General features: G+C 38.9%; 2 protein-coding genes across 2 annotated transcripts; one reads left to right on the forward strand and one right to left on the reverse strand.

Annotated features, from left to right (window-relative positions):
• Nucleotides 1–41: 41 nt before the first annotated feature.
• Nucleotides 42–6,282, forward strand: LOC110949433 (ras-related protein Rab-27B-like). The gene is made up of 5 exons (XM_022191511.2): nucleotides 42–414; nucleotides 1,357–1,442; nucleotides 2,737–2,840; nucleotides 2,990–3,113; nucleotides 4,330–6,282. The coding sequence occupies exons 1-5, from the start codon at nucleotides 262–264 to the stop codon at nucleotides 4,517–4,519; spliced, it is 657 nt and encodes a 218-aa protein (XP_022047203.1). The 5' UTR covers nucleotides 42–261; the 3' UTR covers nucleotides 4,520–6,282.
• On the reverse strand, nucleotides 5,945–14,675 carry LOC110949431 (sia-alpha-2,3-Gal-beta-1,4-GlcNAc-R:alpha 2,8-sialyltransferase). Its single transcript, XM_022191509.2, has 4 exons — nucleotides 14,014–14,675; nucleotides 12,626–12,748; nucleotides 11,180–11,737; nucleotides 5,945–10,104 (listed from the first exon to the last, which is right to left on the reverse strand). The coding sequence occupies exons 1-4, from the start codon at nucleotides 14,169–14,171 to the stop codon at nucleotides 9,822–9,824; spliced, it is 1,122 nt and encodes a 373-aa protein (XP_022047201.1). The 5' UTR covers nucleotides 14,172–14,675; the 3' UTR covers nucleotides 5,945–9,821.
• Nucleotides 14,676–15,460: the final 785 nt, after the last annotated feature.

Genomic DNA, 15,460 nt, shown 5'->3' on the forward strand with positions numbered 1-15,460 from the left:
GTCATGTGCTAGTCCTGCTCTGATCAGCGCCTAATGAGTGGGGAGTTATGACGGCCCACTAAGCCTGGGTGATGGTCCTGCAGCTTCAGACTGGAAACTGCAGCTTAAGTGGAAGAATTTCTTTTCCAGTGAACTCGAGCTATGAGTATTTACTGAGCTTAACCCACGTGTGTCTAATGGTTTGGTGCATGGTTCAGGAAAAGCAGCAAAGCATCGTACTGTGAGTTCACCTCTGTGGCAGGTTCAGCACTCAGCTGCACTATGGCTGACTGGGAATATGACTATCTGATCAAGCTGCTGGCTCTGGGGGACTCGGGCGTGGGGAAGACCACCTTCCTCTACAGGTACACCGACAACAAGTTCAACCGCAAGTTCACCACCACAGTGGGCATCGACTTCAGGGAAAAGAGAGTGGTGAGCGATGGACAAACATTTAAAAACCTGAACTGTTGTGTTGTCTGTTCTGAATGAAATGTTTGTATTCGCATTGCTGTCAGGCTTTTTGCAGATCAGTAAGATAAAGGGAAAAACTGGGCAGCATCAAGGTCTGCTAAAATAAAGTCTTACTTTATGAGGAAAAATTCTATCAGCCCTCTTTTTAATTTGATTATTTAATCTCTGAGGCTGAAAGAAACAAGTTTAATGTCTGTCATCACTGCTTACAAGAAAACAGGCCACAGCAGTAACTTCCTAACAGTAATATGATTTTACTGTCTTACTCCCATTTGTGCAGATAAAGCCAAAAAAGAAAAGAAAAAAAAATTTGTGTAGTCACGTCTCCTCAGTGTTTTTTTTTTTAAATATGTTTTAATGGCTCTAAATAGACTTCATTTCTATTTCAGTATTTATTTATTATATTACTGTCATGACCTGTCCAGGGTGTCCCCTGCCTTCGCCCGAGTCAGCTGGGATAGGCTCCAGCACCCCCTGCGACCCTAATGAGGATAAAGCGGTGTATAGAGAATGGATGGATGGATGGATATTACTGTCATAACAAAAAATGTAATTAAATAGCAGTAACTTTAGGGATAATTGCATTTACAAAAACAGACATTATCATTAGTCTCTCTTTCTCTTCTTCCTCTAATCCAAAAACAAGCAAAAGCACAAAAAACAACTTCAATCAGTAAAGTGTGAAACTACTGATCCAGACAGCAGTGTAGCCAAAATGAATAAATACTTAAAATATATGTTCTGTTTAAATAGAATGCAAATGATTACCAGACAACATTTATACATCCACACAGGGGATCTCCAACAAATGAAACAGAAAACTAAACAACAACATGCTCCTCAGTTGAGTGGTGGAGCATTAAGAGCTTTTCAGATGCTTCATTATTCTCTGATTCGGTTCAGGTGTACTCAGGGACGGGTGCGGATGGAGCGACTGAGAAGAACTTCAGAGTCCACCTTCAGCTCTGGGACACAGCAGGACAAGAGAGGTCAGTCTGACCTGGTATTCACAGCATATTTCACTTCATTTTAGATATTTATCCAAAGCCTTTATGCATACAGGTTGAGCATTTCTTACCATGTCTTACCACCAGCAACTTAAAACCTGAGAACAAATGTGCTGAAATCAAGCAATGTATAGATTTAGACCTGCATGTGTTTTTCTTTCAACTAATACCATCAAAAAATTTGGAAAATACAGCAGGAATGCTAGTAGGAGAAGGCGTGGCTGCTAAATAATGAGACTCATGCTGTAACTCATTCTTATTTGTACCAGTTTTATGTAATTCAGTTTTACAACTTTCTGGGGTTGTTGAGAATTATGTGGATCATGTTTGTATCTGTTTTTTTATATCTGTCTTTTTGATCATCTCATGACTTGTCTCTTTTATTTTGTTGTCTGTGTGAAGCACTAATTATTATTGATATTTTTGTTATTAATAATCCTATGCTTTCCCGTTGGTCAGTGTATACCACGTGGTTCACACATGCATACTGTGGTTTAACTTACATAAGCCCAGTCTTGTTTTTTAGTAGCCACACCTCATACAGTAAGGCTGGATTTTTGTCACTATTTGAAGGCACAATTCTTTTTTTTCTTTTCTTTTTTTCTTTAACCTAATATTCAAAAAATAACTTGTCCTATAGTCCCAGACTTTATAAAGTCTCTCTCTGGTCATGTATTTAAGCCCTCAAAGCTCATTTCTGTGAATTAAAGCTACATATTCAAACTTTTTTCCATTAAAATATTCTCTTTTTGCCTCAAAATGGCTTAGATGTGACTTTACTCTGTTGCTTCCTCTAAAACTGAAGAGAAAGCAGGATTGATTTCTTATGTTTGCTACATGAAAACATAGAAAAATTTGTATTTTTAAGACTGTTTCAAGAAAGAGATGTTCAGCCACAACACTGACTACTTATTTCATTCCTAAAATATCTTCTAGTAAATAAAAAACATAAAATCATCACTTTAACAAGGTGAAAAGCTATTTTTTTTACCTTTATTCTTTATTTATGTCCTGTATAAATGTGATAGTTGCAGCTCTGTGACTGGTTTGAGGTAAATACGAACATCTTAGTATTTGTATTTCATCCTGAGATTAAAATGTCAACCAGATTTCAATCCAGCACGTGTTGGGACATTTGACTACTCATCACCAAAGACAGTCAGATTCACCCTCTGGGGTCCATGAATGCAAATTATTTCCATCCGTCCAGTAGCTGCTGGGATGTTTCAGACTGGTCCTTGTTTGATTACACGCATTGCTAATAAACTGTTTTCAGGTTCCGCAGCCTGACTACAGCTTTCTTCCGAGACGCCATGGGCTTCCTGTTGATGTTCGACTTGACCAATCAGCAAAGCTTCCTCAACGTCAGGAACTGGATGAGTATGTGTCCCCTCCTCAGTTTCACGCCTCAGATCAATATGTTTTCCCTCATGTAGCCTTTTCTACTCGCGTCAGCCTCGACTAATTCTGAGTTTCAGGTTTGCTCATGCATGCCAGAGGTGTAAATGACTTCTTCTGTGTTGGTTCAGGTCAGCTGCAGGCCAATGCGTACTGTGACAGTCCAGATGTAGTGCTGGTGGGCACGAAGGCCGACCTCAGAGACATGAGGGACGTTCACGCCCGGCAGGCCAGAGATCTGGCCGACAGATACGGGTGAGACTTCACAGACATTACATTCAAACACTGTCTTAGCATGACCAGAACAGGAATACATGTAGAGTCCCAATAATATGCAGTAACACTTCATAAGCAAGGACTTCTAGCTTCTGTATTTTTTTCAAGAAACATTCACACATATTCTGAAGGAGTTGGAGTTATATATGAACGTTTTATTTTTGTTTGCCATCTATATCTTGTTTTGTCTCTAGATAAGCTTTGATGATAAACTAAAACAGACTGCGTCCAATATTAAAAACTAATTGCTTCTTCCAGTTTTGTCTTTAATTTTGCTGATGGTGCTGCTTGTTTGATTACATTTAGATGAATCATCTGCCAAATTGAATTCAAGACTTTCCAGTAAATATTTATTTGGTTGATTAGATGACTGTTTCACTAATTATTTTCTTTCTGATTTTCTTTGAACCATCTTGCACTTATTTCTGTGTGCCTCATTCAGTGTAATGTCCTAGCCAGGTCTGCTAACCTGGTTAAATAAAAGTTATTTAAACAGTAAATAGTGCATATATTTTCTAATCGCTGCCAGCTAGTTTCAAGGTGTTCTTGTGCTTATATAGCTGGTGTTTTTCACAGGGTCATTCTGAGGTATTAATTTATCTTTAGACAGATTTCGGAGGACTTACATAAGTCTTTTGATCAAATGTTAAAATCAATTTGCCCATTGATCATGACTGAACTCAAATTAAGTTTGCACCAGTCACCGGTTTGCCACAAGATGGTGCTAGTCAACCCTAAAACGAGATTTCTGACATGAGCTTGTGAAAGATAACTACACCGTCATATCAGAGCAAAATCCATTTTTTTATTTGGCACGTTGAGGCATTGATGAAAGGAATATTCAGGGACATAATGGATATTTATCATGGAGCATTAAAAAATATATTTAGGAGATTATTTTTTAACATGCATGGTCACACAGTTCTCCGATTAACCACAAGATGGAGTTAGTCAACTCTTTTAATCCTTGATACCCTGGTCTTTTTTCTTTTTATTTGACACTGAATTGTGAAATATTGTATAGTTTTATCGTTTTAGGTCCCTGAAACACATTTAAATGAAACTATATAAGAAACATTTCTGGTCAAAGTGCTCACTGATAGATATTTCATCCAAACACTGACATGCAGCCCCCACACCATCGCTAAATGCTGCTGCTAATGTTTCTTCCACATGCCTTCCTCTTTCTCCTCAGCATCCCCTACTTTGAGACGAGTGCGATGACGGGTGTGGAAGTGAACCAGGCGGTGACCACCCTGCTGGAACTGGTGATGAGGAGGATGGAGCAGAGTACGTACGGAGGCCACGGCTCCGAGCCCAACGGCAGCCCCCTCTCCAGCCACGAGGTTGAGGAGATTGCTGCCACGAGGAGGTGCTTCTGCTGATGTTAACACCGGCAGCCACTCTTTTAACTTTTGCCCCACGTAACGCTGCAGTTTCAGATGCTTCTGTTTCCTGGAGGTTGACGGTGGTGCCTGCTAGGTGAGACAAAATCCACTAAAACGTGACCCATTCATGAGATGTAAAGAGCTTTGGAAATCTGTCCTCTTCTACAGTACTAGATACAGCATGGAAGCTCCTATTTATTCACAGTCTGCGCATTGTTATGTGAGAAACGGGAGCAGGGGTACAAGTCTTTGTTGAACGTGCACTGTAACTGAATGTGCGGCTGTGTGGAAATGAAAACTGTTTGCTCATTTGACATATCTGAACAGGCAAACCTTTGATTATCTTTAAAGAAGTGTCTTTTAAAGGTAACAAATGACAAAAAGAATGAACATTTTGTACTTTTGTACAATTTAAATGAAGAAGAAAACATTCAATATACTTCCAAATTCATTAAATTGATATGAAGGTTTCCAGATTAGATGTCTTAGATGTTGTCTTTGCTATTAAATGTGGTGGTGTCATCATGCAAATATCTATAAAGCTCTCTAAAGCCTTCAGAAAAGAGGTTGTGGGTGTCTGTGATCCCCAAATAGTTTGATATACATCATTCCGATATAAGAAAAATAATCAACAAGTGCGGCATCTACAATCAGAAAACCATTGCACAAATCTGAGCTTTGCTGTTTAAAGAGAATATTAAAAATAGATTACATTTTGCCAGTGATCATACAGGCAAAGCCCAGGCCTTTTGGAATGATCTGCCCTGGAAAGACGAATCAGAGACAGAGTTGTTTAGGGATTGCTTCGCTGCCTCGGGTATTGGGCGTCATTGATTCAACTCTGACTTCTATATCATATCAAAGAGTGAGTGAAAATAATGTAAAGCCGTCTCTCTGAAAGTTGCAGATAAACCTGTCTTTGACGTTTCCTTTTCACCAGGATAAGGATCCTAAACAAACTATCAAATCCCCCAAGGAATGGCTCAAACAGAAGAAATTGAGGGTAATAGCTTGACCTAGTTACAGCCAAGATTTGAATCCCATTGAAATGTTGGAGGGGGGTTGAAACAAACATGAAAACCCTCAAACATCTTGCCTCTGAAGGAGTTTTTCCTCAAACAGTGTTCTGTAATTTTAGCACGCTGATGTCCAGAGACTTGTGAGCAATTATACAAAACACCCACAAGCGGTTGTTTCTGCTAAAGGGGCCAACACTGATTTCTGAAACTGCAAAAAACACTATATCGATTGGAAAAAACTCAATTTTCTCGTGGTGTTGGCCAGGTATATCACCTTTACCTGTGTTTCAAAGAGGATCAAATGTTTGCTTGTCCAGATATGTCAAAGAAGTCAACCATGGGATGCAACTTGTAAAAAGTGGGTTATAATTCATAAAAGAGTCAATTATCATCGTCAAATAGGTCACATCAGAGCAAAATACTGTTTTTATTTGACACGTTGAGGCATTGATGGAAGGAATATGCAGGCACATAATGTATATTTATCATGGAATATAATCAAAAAACATTTAAGACATGGTTTCTCACATGGATGATCGCTTTTGTTAGAACAACCAAGATAGCACAGTCCCTTACATGACTTATGACTTTTATACGACATGTACATAAGCAGCCAAGCTTTTTTATGCATTATGGAACAACGTCACCATGCAGACCGAAACACAGGTACAAGAATGTTAAAGGGTTGTTGGAACGAATCCTGTATAGTGCTGAATTTGGAATAAAGACATTTTATGTTTATGGTTCTGCATTTCACTGTCTGGTCATTGAAAGTTACTGTAATGCACAAAAAGCTGTACCATTATTCTGATCAGAAATTACAATCCTCACAGACTTTGTTAGCATCGTTATCTTTTACACACATTCTGAACATTGATTTTGATCGTTAGGAGAAACGTTTTGGAGAAGGAAAGTGTCCAGCATTCATGTTCATTTCAAACATATCAATCTGAAGGAGGACATTCACAGAGTCAATAATAAATTCCACCACGTTACTTTGGCAGGAGCCACAGAAACTGATATTCAACATCAAATTCAACATCAAAAAAAGGTATTCTCTTGACAGCGATGCTTTCTGTTAGTTGTCATACATCTTCCAAAATCCCACATCAATCTATCATTGTCTTTGGTGTACCTACAAAACATTCCTAATGAAGCGACTACAGTAATGAAACTGGCACATCTATGACGTCATGACCTAAAATTCTGCGTTTCAACTTCTGCACCGGAATGGTGTTTTCATGGTTGTGACTGCACTGTGGTTTGAAGACGAGATGCACAAGTTAACAACTTTGAATCGGACAGAAAAACGTTTTGTGTGAGACACGATGGCAAGTAAAATGCCACCCGCACTAAATCTGAATGAGAACAAAAACGCACACTGCATCTGCTCAAGTGTGAATGACTGCATTGCTCTGTGTATTCAACCTCAGCCTAAGCCAGATTCTGCAACAGGGAGCACATGTTGCAGAGTCATGAGACGGTCATGTGGCCAGCTTTTCAGTGTTTGGGTCGAGTCGTCCTCAGCCAGCCTGCTTCAGTCTGGCATGACCGAGTAGACCGTTTATGAACCCAAGATTATCTACAGTTATAAAAAATAAAGCTTGTTCATTTTAAGTTGATCTGTAGAGGTTTGGTCCCATGTGGAATATAGCAGTAGGGTTCTTTTGTAGCCTTCAAACATCTCATACAAAGACACTGGCAGTATTCTTAAGGAATACACCACCAGGAATACAAACAATAGCAAATAACTAAATTTTTACCCTCAAAACAATCTTCAAAAAGGTTGTATAAAACTAGCCTAAAAGATTTGTTAGTGCCTCACATGCAATGTCATTTAAATGGACCATGCTCTTTATACAAGATGCAGTACATAATATAACATTCATTCATTTCTGTTTTACGCCCAAATATTGAAATTGATATACGATGAATAAATAATTTTTCTCCAGTCAACAAAATCTCTATAATAAATAGTGTATCCTCTTGTTTAGTGTTTTTAAAATTGAAACGACCGTAAACCTCAAGATCAGTTTTTAGTCGAAGAAATTCTGTCCTAAATGTCGTATTTCCTGATGTTGTTAGCCACGCTAGCTGCATGATTTAGGTCACAAGATGGTCTTTGTGTGTTAGCCTCAGGTCTCTTAAGTTTTGTTTTCTGTAGCCGCTTTAAACCGTTAGGAAGCTCGTGTTTACTCAGTGAAGATTTACACATCACGAATCAAAACCAGCCTGGTGTCGCTGATAGCTACTAGCTAACAGATTTCTTATGACGAGAAACGTTTTGGAGAAAAATGTCCATTATTCATGTCACAGTCAGTGAATATGTCAAATAAATCGATCTGAAAGAAAACATTCATGGAGTCACATACATTTCAACACAGTACTTTGACAGAAGCCACAAAAAATGATATTTCACATCAAATTCAACATAAAAAGTCTTTCTTTGTGTGTTACTGTCTGGTTGAATGGCTAAATTTTCTCTAAGTTGTGTTTCCTGTGGCCACCACAAAGCTAGAAGTTTAATAAATATTAGTTGTTGTAAACATTTTCACCTACAAAACTGTCCAACGTTGCTAATATCCGACATTTCGATGAAGGGGTAACACAGATAATATGGAATCTGACACATCTGAACAGATGATGTGTTGATGTGTAACTTAACACAATATTGTACAAAAATAAAACAATGTGAGTCAAATTATAAATTCTATGCCAGCATTACACCAAATGATGTTGAGTAGGTTCACATAATCGGATACTAGCTACTGATAGTGAACTATTTCACCCTAAAAAAAACACAACTTGAAAAAAAGAAAAACAATATTGAGTTTTTATTTTGAAGAAAAATACCTATTTGCTTTGTTTATTTTTTTCAGTAGAATCAAAAGTTTTAGCCTTTAGCTTAGCATAAAGACTAGAAACTGAGGGAAACTGCTAGCCTGTCTCTTTCAGAAGGTAATAAACTCCAACTATCAGAAATTCTAAAGCTCACTAATTAAAATTTAAGATATTTTGCTTGTCACTTATATACAGAAAATATGTGTAAAAACTGTGGTTGTACAAATTGCTCTGGGAGTTGGCATATTTGGGTTTCACCAATGACTTGATGTCCCAATTTACTCATTTTAGTCAATTATTATTTGTAGAAAAGACTTTGCACACAAACATAGTGTTTCATTACAAATAGCTGTCATTTGACCCACTTTTTGACTATCATGTGTTTTTCTACATTTAAGTAATCTGATTTTCTAAAGTAATGAAGATATTTAAAAAATGCCCTTGTTCAGTTTGTACATCATTAGCTAAACTTGAAAAAAAATACAATTACTGATATTGAAACATAACTGTTGTAAAATTGTACTTTTTTTGTACTTATTTTTGGAAAATCAGAACTCTGTGACTTAAATGTTGCTGCTAGTGTGGCTACAGGCTTGTAATCTTGTTGGAATTTGAAATGTCTTATATTCTCAGAACCTAATGTAGGCCGACACCACTTTCTGCTGTTCTGTTCTGTAATGACAATCGTCTGTCCATGAATTTATGGCTTATTGTTGGAATGTTGATTATTATTCCAAAAATTTGAGGAATCTCAACAAAATTTGAAGTGGACAGTTGCACTGTCTACAGAGAACAAAAGACACACACGTGTATATATTTATATAGAGTACAGTCTTGTAAACAAATACCATCTTCCAGAGCAGTGCAGATTTTCTGACACCTCATGGGGGGAAAGGCCTGAAAACAGGAACTGCACCTCTCTTGAGGCATTGAATCTGATTACAAAAAAACACTGATCTAACTCCTTCCCTGAGATTAGGCAGTGATTTCAGTGTACAGAATCAGTATACTGTTCTAAAGGTGATTAATCAATCTATATTAAGCAGAACTGGAAGATTTGACCGTTTGTGTTCCCACAGCTGAATCCCCTGCGGACTCCAGGTAAAATTGTTCTGTTTGAACTGTTTAGCCACAGCCAGCAGCCATGCAAAGGAGAGTAATGGAAGCAACTGAGCAGCATCAATGTACCCTAACTGTGTTACCTAACACAACAATGTGTCAAATGAAGAACAAAGCTGTGGTTGACAACTCGAGTGAGCCTGACATCTTCACGTGAAATTACAGCGAGACATGAGTGTGCATATGCAGAATGATAATAAATTGCCTTAACACTTATCATGCTTATCATGTGTGTCACAACAGAAGTTTGAACTGAGCTGATGGATGCGGGTCACGGTCTCTGGAGCCCCCTCTTGAACCGTTCAACACCCGCCGAATGTCTAAGAGCAGTGCGTCAGGCCGAGTTTGATCACGCCTTCCCTGTGCAGCTTGTAGAGCAGCTTGAACTCGCTGGGCAGCTGGTGGGTCTCCTGCCACTTGGTGGTGAATTTGGTCCCTTTCTTGTCGTAGTAGTGGTAAGGCAGCTCCTTGCCCGTGTTGGGGTCCCAGCCGAAAGGCCAGAAGCCGTAGAGGTGGATCTCGTCGCACATGGCCGAGGCCAGCGTGTACATGAGGATCCCAGTGCTGAGACGTTTGGGAGACAGGTTTTTAGTCTTCCAGTATCTGTGAGAGAAATGACAAGCTCTTCAGAAACTAAATCCAACACGTCTGATTTTCCTGAGAGCGGATTACCGTGACTAATCCTTATTGCCTTTTAACAAAAGCTTACCATAATCTCACTTCCATTATGATTTTTATATCCTCTATCATGTCTATTTAAGTTGTCCTTTAATGTACGTGGTTGTGGTTTTATTATTTGGCACAATATTAAGTTTACGGTCAAAGCCAAGGTTTCACGATTACTAAGTCCTTCCAATGTCCACACACTTAAGCATTTAGATTTTTCACGTTATAGCCCTTTGCCATTTTTTGATAATAGCAATGACTTAAATTACAATGTTTACATGAAAGCCATTGTTTGTAGAGTCAGTAGGGTTAGAGAGCATTTCATTCCTCACTTTTTGGCTCTCGTGAGGATTGTTTCCAGAGTGAAACAGATTAACATTTTCTAAAGCAGATGGTGGAGACCAAAAACGGAGCCAAAAGAAACATGAGTATTGAAGTAACAGTCACCAGACAAACAGAAGCTTAAGTAAATAATAAAGTATTTCTGAATCAGCTGAAAAGGGAATAATGATTATGTTTTCTCTGGCCTCTAATGATCAAAAATATTATATTATTAAATTAACAGATACATTAATTTAATAAAACAAGAATTTTCCTAGATAAAACAATGTGATTGTTCTCCAAACTGCCAGGATAAAAAATTTGTTGTAGAGATACTGTTTCATACAGAGCTTGGTATCATAAGGCTTTTTGGGCATCTGTAACACTGATTATCAAAAAAATATAAATTGGCATATATAAATTGATCTTAGGTGGTTTCCTATTTAAATCAGGACACTGTCTAACTTTAGGTTATATGTTATTCATGTAAAGTATTTATTTAATGCTGGTGCATTAAGAATTTTGATATTTTCTGCAAGATAAGACACTAGTTCAAAGTCACATCCAGTGCATTGCTTTATCATTTCTACATATTGAGTATACATATACAGAAATCAGCCAAGTCTACGTCTTTTTTTTTCAGTCGAATTCTGCCACTTTAGCTGTGCACAAATGATCAATTAGATCTTACTTGTTGACATCATGCATGATGTTGCCCGGCCATGCCAGCTCCACCTTCAGCTGGCCCTTGTGCTCCACAAAGAAGTCCACCAGGGTCCGGGTTACTGTGGCTGAGGTATGAAGGAAGAAGGCAGGGATCCACAGGATGGCTCCCTCTAGCTTCTTTAGGTTGAGGAAGAAATTATTCCTGTCTTGGATGGTCAGCAGGTTGTTGTAGTACCTCTCCAAGATGCTGGGGTTGAAGGTGGTCAGGTTGGTCTTCTTGCCCACGTCCTTGGAGTAGACCTCGGTGGGGGCGAAGTTACAGCGGAAGACAAAGTCGGCCTCGTCGATTTCCGGGCCGCAGTGGCTGCCCGTCAGGATGCCGCTGTTTCCCACCACAGCGCACATGCTGTAGTGCTTGTTGTGGATGGGAGAGGTTTCTGGAAGCAGGGACTTGAAGTTGTTACTGATGGAGAAGACGTATTTGTGGCTGGAGTAGTCGAAGTGCATCAGCTGGCCGACGCGCACGCTGTTCTTCGTGAGGGAAAAGTTGTTGGGAATGTCGATGTAGCTGAAGATATCTTTCCTGGAAAAGGGAAGACACTTTAACACTGGTGTAGGATGACACAGACCATCAGTTTCTGTCATTTGTCTTACTTCTAAAGGTATCCGACCATCTAAACACCTCTTAGAAGCAACATCCAACCATCACACATGAACAAAAATGCAAAAATCTAATTTCACAGCAGCTTAAAAGAAATACAAAAGGCATGCAGCCACAAGACATGGTGCAGAGGTGCAAAGCTGTGACTTACTGTGCAGTGAATCAGCTATTTTCATAAATTAAGGCGGTTTTTGTTGTAAAAAACAATAATGTCATAGTTCTAGCTTCTCACGTGTAAAGATATGCAGCTTTTCTTTTTTTATATCATTGTAGTTTGAATTTTGGGTCGTCTGAACAGTTGGTTGGAAAACACAAGCAAACTAAAGATGTTTTTAGACCAAGCGTTTATCTGATTAATTCTGAAAATGATGGACTGAAAACCTGAAACTGTAAAAATCCTCTTTCCTCAAGTCATAAATAGACAGTTATGCTCAGTATTCTTGAAAGGAGCATGTAGATAGTGGCTCTAAATGGTTAAAAATCCATATTTGCTACCATGCCATTGGTAATTTAAGGGTGGTAATTTGTGGCAACAGTGGAAATTTAAACAGTACTGAACTGCAGCATTTGTCTACTGGTATTTATTGGCATTTTAATGCTTCATAATCAATTTTGACAATCTGAATAAGCCCATTGAAAAGTAGAAACATGTGAGAAACAGAAAAAAATTTGTTGATCACCCAGTTTGTCTGAAGCTCTTTAGAATATCTGTCTTCAGAATATTCCCTTTCACGATGTGGGGGCATTGCTCTGCTGTCTACTATGTAAGCCACACATACAATTCTATAAAAGATGTACAAAAAATCCTACCTCTGCTGATAAAACGCCGTCTTGTTGAACTTCCATTTGGACGGTTTTCCTTGCAGCTCCTCGTTCAGGGCGTTAGTTAAGGGGATGAAGGAGGGGTCCAGGAAATTCATGGCAAACTGAGACCTGAAAAAACAACAGAAAATGGAGTTAACACTATGTGACAGACATGACTGCTCACTTTGGTGTTTTCTCCTGTTGCAGATTATTGGTTGAAAACTTCTAGATGATTTCAAAGAAGGGCTTATTATGCAGAATGTCCTATTTCAGTGAATACATATTATTATTATTATTATTATTATTGTTATTACTATTATTATTATTATTATTATTATTGGACAGTTCAGTAATGTTGCAGCTTCATCTTAATAAAGATCAACAAACTCCAGTTTTTTCTAAATGCATCATAATCCACACATACATACAAATCACTCACATAATATAAATATGAAATCATTTAAACATGAGATATCATTCTCTTATAGCTTTCTTCCAGATGCCTTGAAGTTACTCTCACTTGCTTCTGGGATCATATTTGGCTGATGGAGTTGTTTTTTCATGAGGAAATAAAAAATATACGAGATTTCTTTGTAATTGCATTTCATGTAATTCATCTGAAAAGCAACTAAAGCTATCAAATAAGTGTAGCACAGAAAGAAGTGTGATATTTCCTTCTGAAGTGTAGCATGAAATACGATGTAAGATTTTACTGCAGCAGCAAGACCTCAGTGTACAAATAAAGTGATGTATTCAACAGTTACTGGAAGCACTACAAGTAATAGTACTTTTAATCTGGAATGTCTAATTTCAGGATAATTTATATTCTATTATTATTTGACAGGTCTTTAATGTTGTATCTCCTCTTCTTTCTAAACATACAGTATAGGAATACATTTCTCCTTTATAGATATTTATGGAAAAACCAAAATCCATTGGTCAAATCAATCACAGATCAGAGCATAAGGCTTTTTGTGAAAAAAAAAATCAATGAAACATAAGATTTTATAGTAATTATACTTCATGTGAGTATTCTGTAAGGTAACTAAAGTTGTTAAATAAACCTAGCAGAGTGAGAAGTGCGATATTTCCCTCTGAAATGCAACACAAAAACGGAATTGCTGTCTTGTGAGCCACAGAAATTAGACGCTGATGGTGCACAGGCTTACAGTCCTGCTTTGACGTCTTCATGGATGCTCACGGCTTTATCATAATAACATATACAGATTCATGTGTGTCCATCAGGCTGCAACATCAGCACCTCGGGCAGCTCCCAGAGTGGATATTGAGGGGGAAAGTGTGCAGCTGGAGTCGTGCGCAAAAGGCCACACTCCTGTGTTTATGTGCGCCCAAACCACCACCACCAGCAGCAGCTGCCCACATTTATTACTCACCGAAAGCCTGCGTGGAACATAATCCTCGGACCTCCCATGTAATATTTAGAGGAGCCGAAGAGGCTGTCTTTCCTCAGAGACACGTAGCTGATGAGCGACAGGATGAGCACGGCGACGCAAAGAATAACCAAACCCAGGGCCTTGGCGATGCGGACCATCTTGGGAGCGTTTTCATTCCCTGTACGTAGCTGCGTCGGGGCCTACAAGCATGTAGTCATGGCCGGGACTGCACACTGCTGCTGCCGGTCTGCGGGGCTCGGACAAACAAGCGCTCATGGGCTCATATAATCGCGTAAAATGGACGCTTTCTGCTGCTGGTGGTGGTGTTGATGGAGGTGGCGGTGCTGCTGGTTGCGGTGGGGCGCATGGTGGAGATGCTGCTCTCATTCCTCCGCCTGCCGCTGCTGCGCTCTGCCCTCCAGGCTGCCGGTTTAATCGAGGAGATGGAGCAGAAATGCGCGTCAACACGTCCGAGCAGCTACAACCGACGAGCCTCTGGTTTCACCAGCAGCAGCAGCAGCATCAGCTTCAGCAGCTTCAGCAGCATCAGCACCGCCTCCACCCCCTCACTGGCTCTGATGCAGGCTGCTGCGCACAAAGGAGGGATTGTCCGCTAATAAATTGAATGGGACAGAAATAGAGAGATGAAGGAGGCTTTGGAAAGATCAGAGGAGCAGACAGACAAATCCCCCACTCAAAACTGGTGCCCTCTTTATGTTTGATCTGGATTCTGGATGGGCAAGAATGTGAAACCAGAAAACTGAATGTGATTTTTGTATTGCTTACATTGAAGTTTAGGCCAAAAAAAAGGAGGAAAAATCTTCCACTGAAGTGATCTTGTGATTCTGTTTCACATCATCATCTGGTGTCTTTACATACAAAACATATGGAACAAAAAGCATCAGTCTTTTTGAACTGCAACAACTTCTCATGAAATTCTGTCTAGCCAGCAGTGGAACCAGTCTTTCACCTGCGATCAATTCTATTCTAAATGAACAATTAATCAATAATCTGTGGTATGAACCCAAGTTTTTAAAGACTTAATACCTTTAACTCAAGGTGGAGTAAAATCAAATCAATTTAATTCTTCTACTGCTACTTGAATTTTGTATAAAACAATTAATGCAAACATTTCGGTTTAAATTGCGCATAATATTAAGATACCAGCATTATCATCTCAACACAACTCATCAGCAGCTCAAAAGGTTTACACAAATCAATGATTTAAAAATGATTTTCTTCCAGATGCCGATAAACTACTGTCACTTGAAACCGATTCAGCTTTACAAGAATCTATGAAATATAACATTTTTGGGGTTAATTCTGTCATGTGATTCATCTGTGGTCAAATAAATGCAGCTGAGAGAGAAATAGGATTTTTCCTTCTGGAATGCAGCATAAAATGGAATTACTAAAGTAAATGCATTCAGTTATATTCCTCTGCTGT

This window comes from Acanthochromis polyacanthus, chromosome 7 (assembly GCF_021347895.1).
Source record: "Acanthochromis polyacanthus isolate Apoly-LR-REF ecotype Palm Island chromosome 7, KAUST_Apoly_ChrSc, whole genome shotgun sequence".
In the NCBI taxonomy this organism is placed as follows: Eukaryota; Metazoa; Chordata; class Actinopteri; family Pomacentridae; genus Acanthochromis; species Acanthochromis polyacanthus.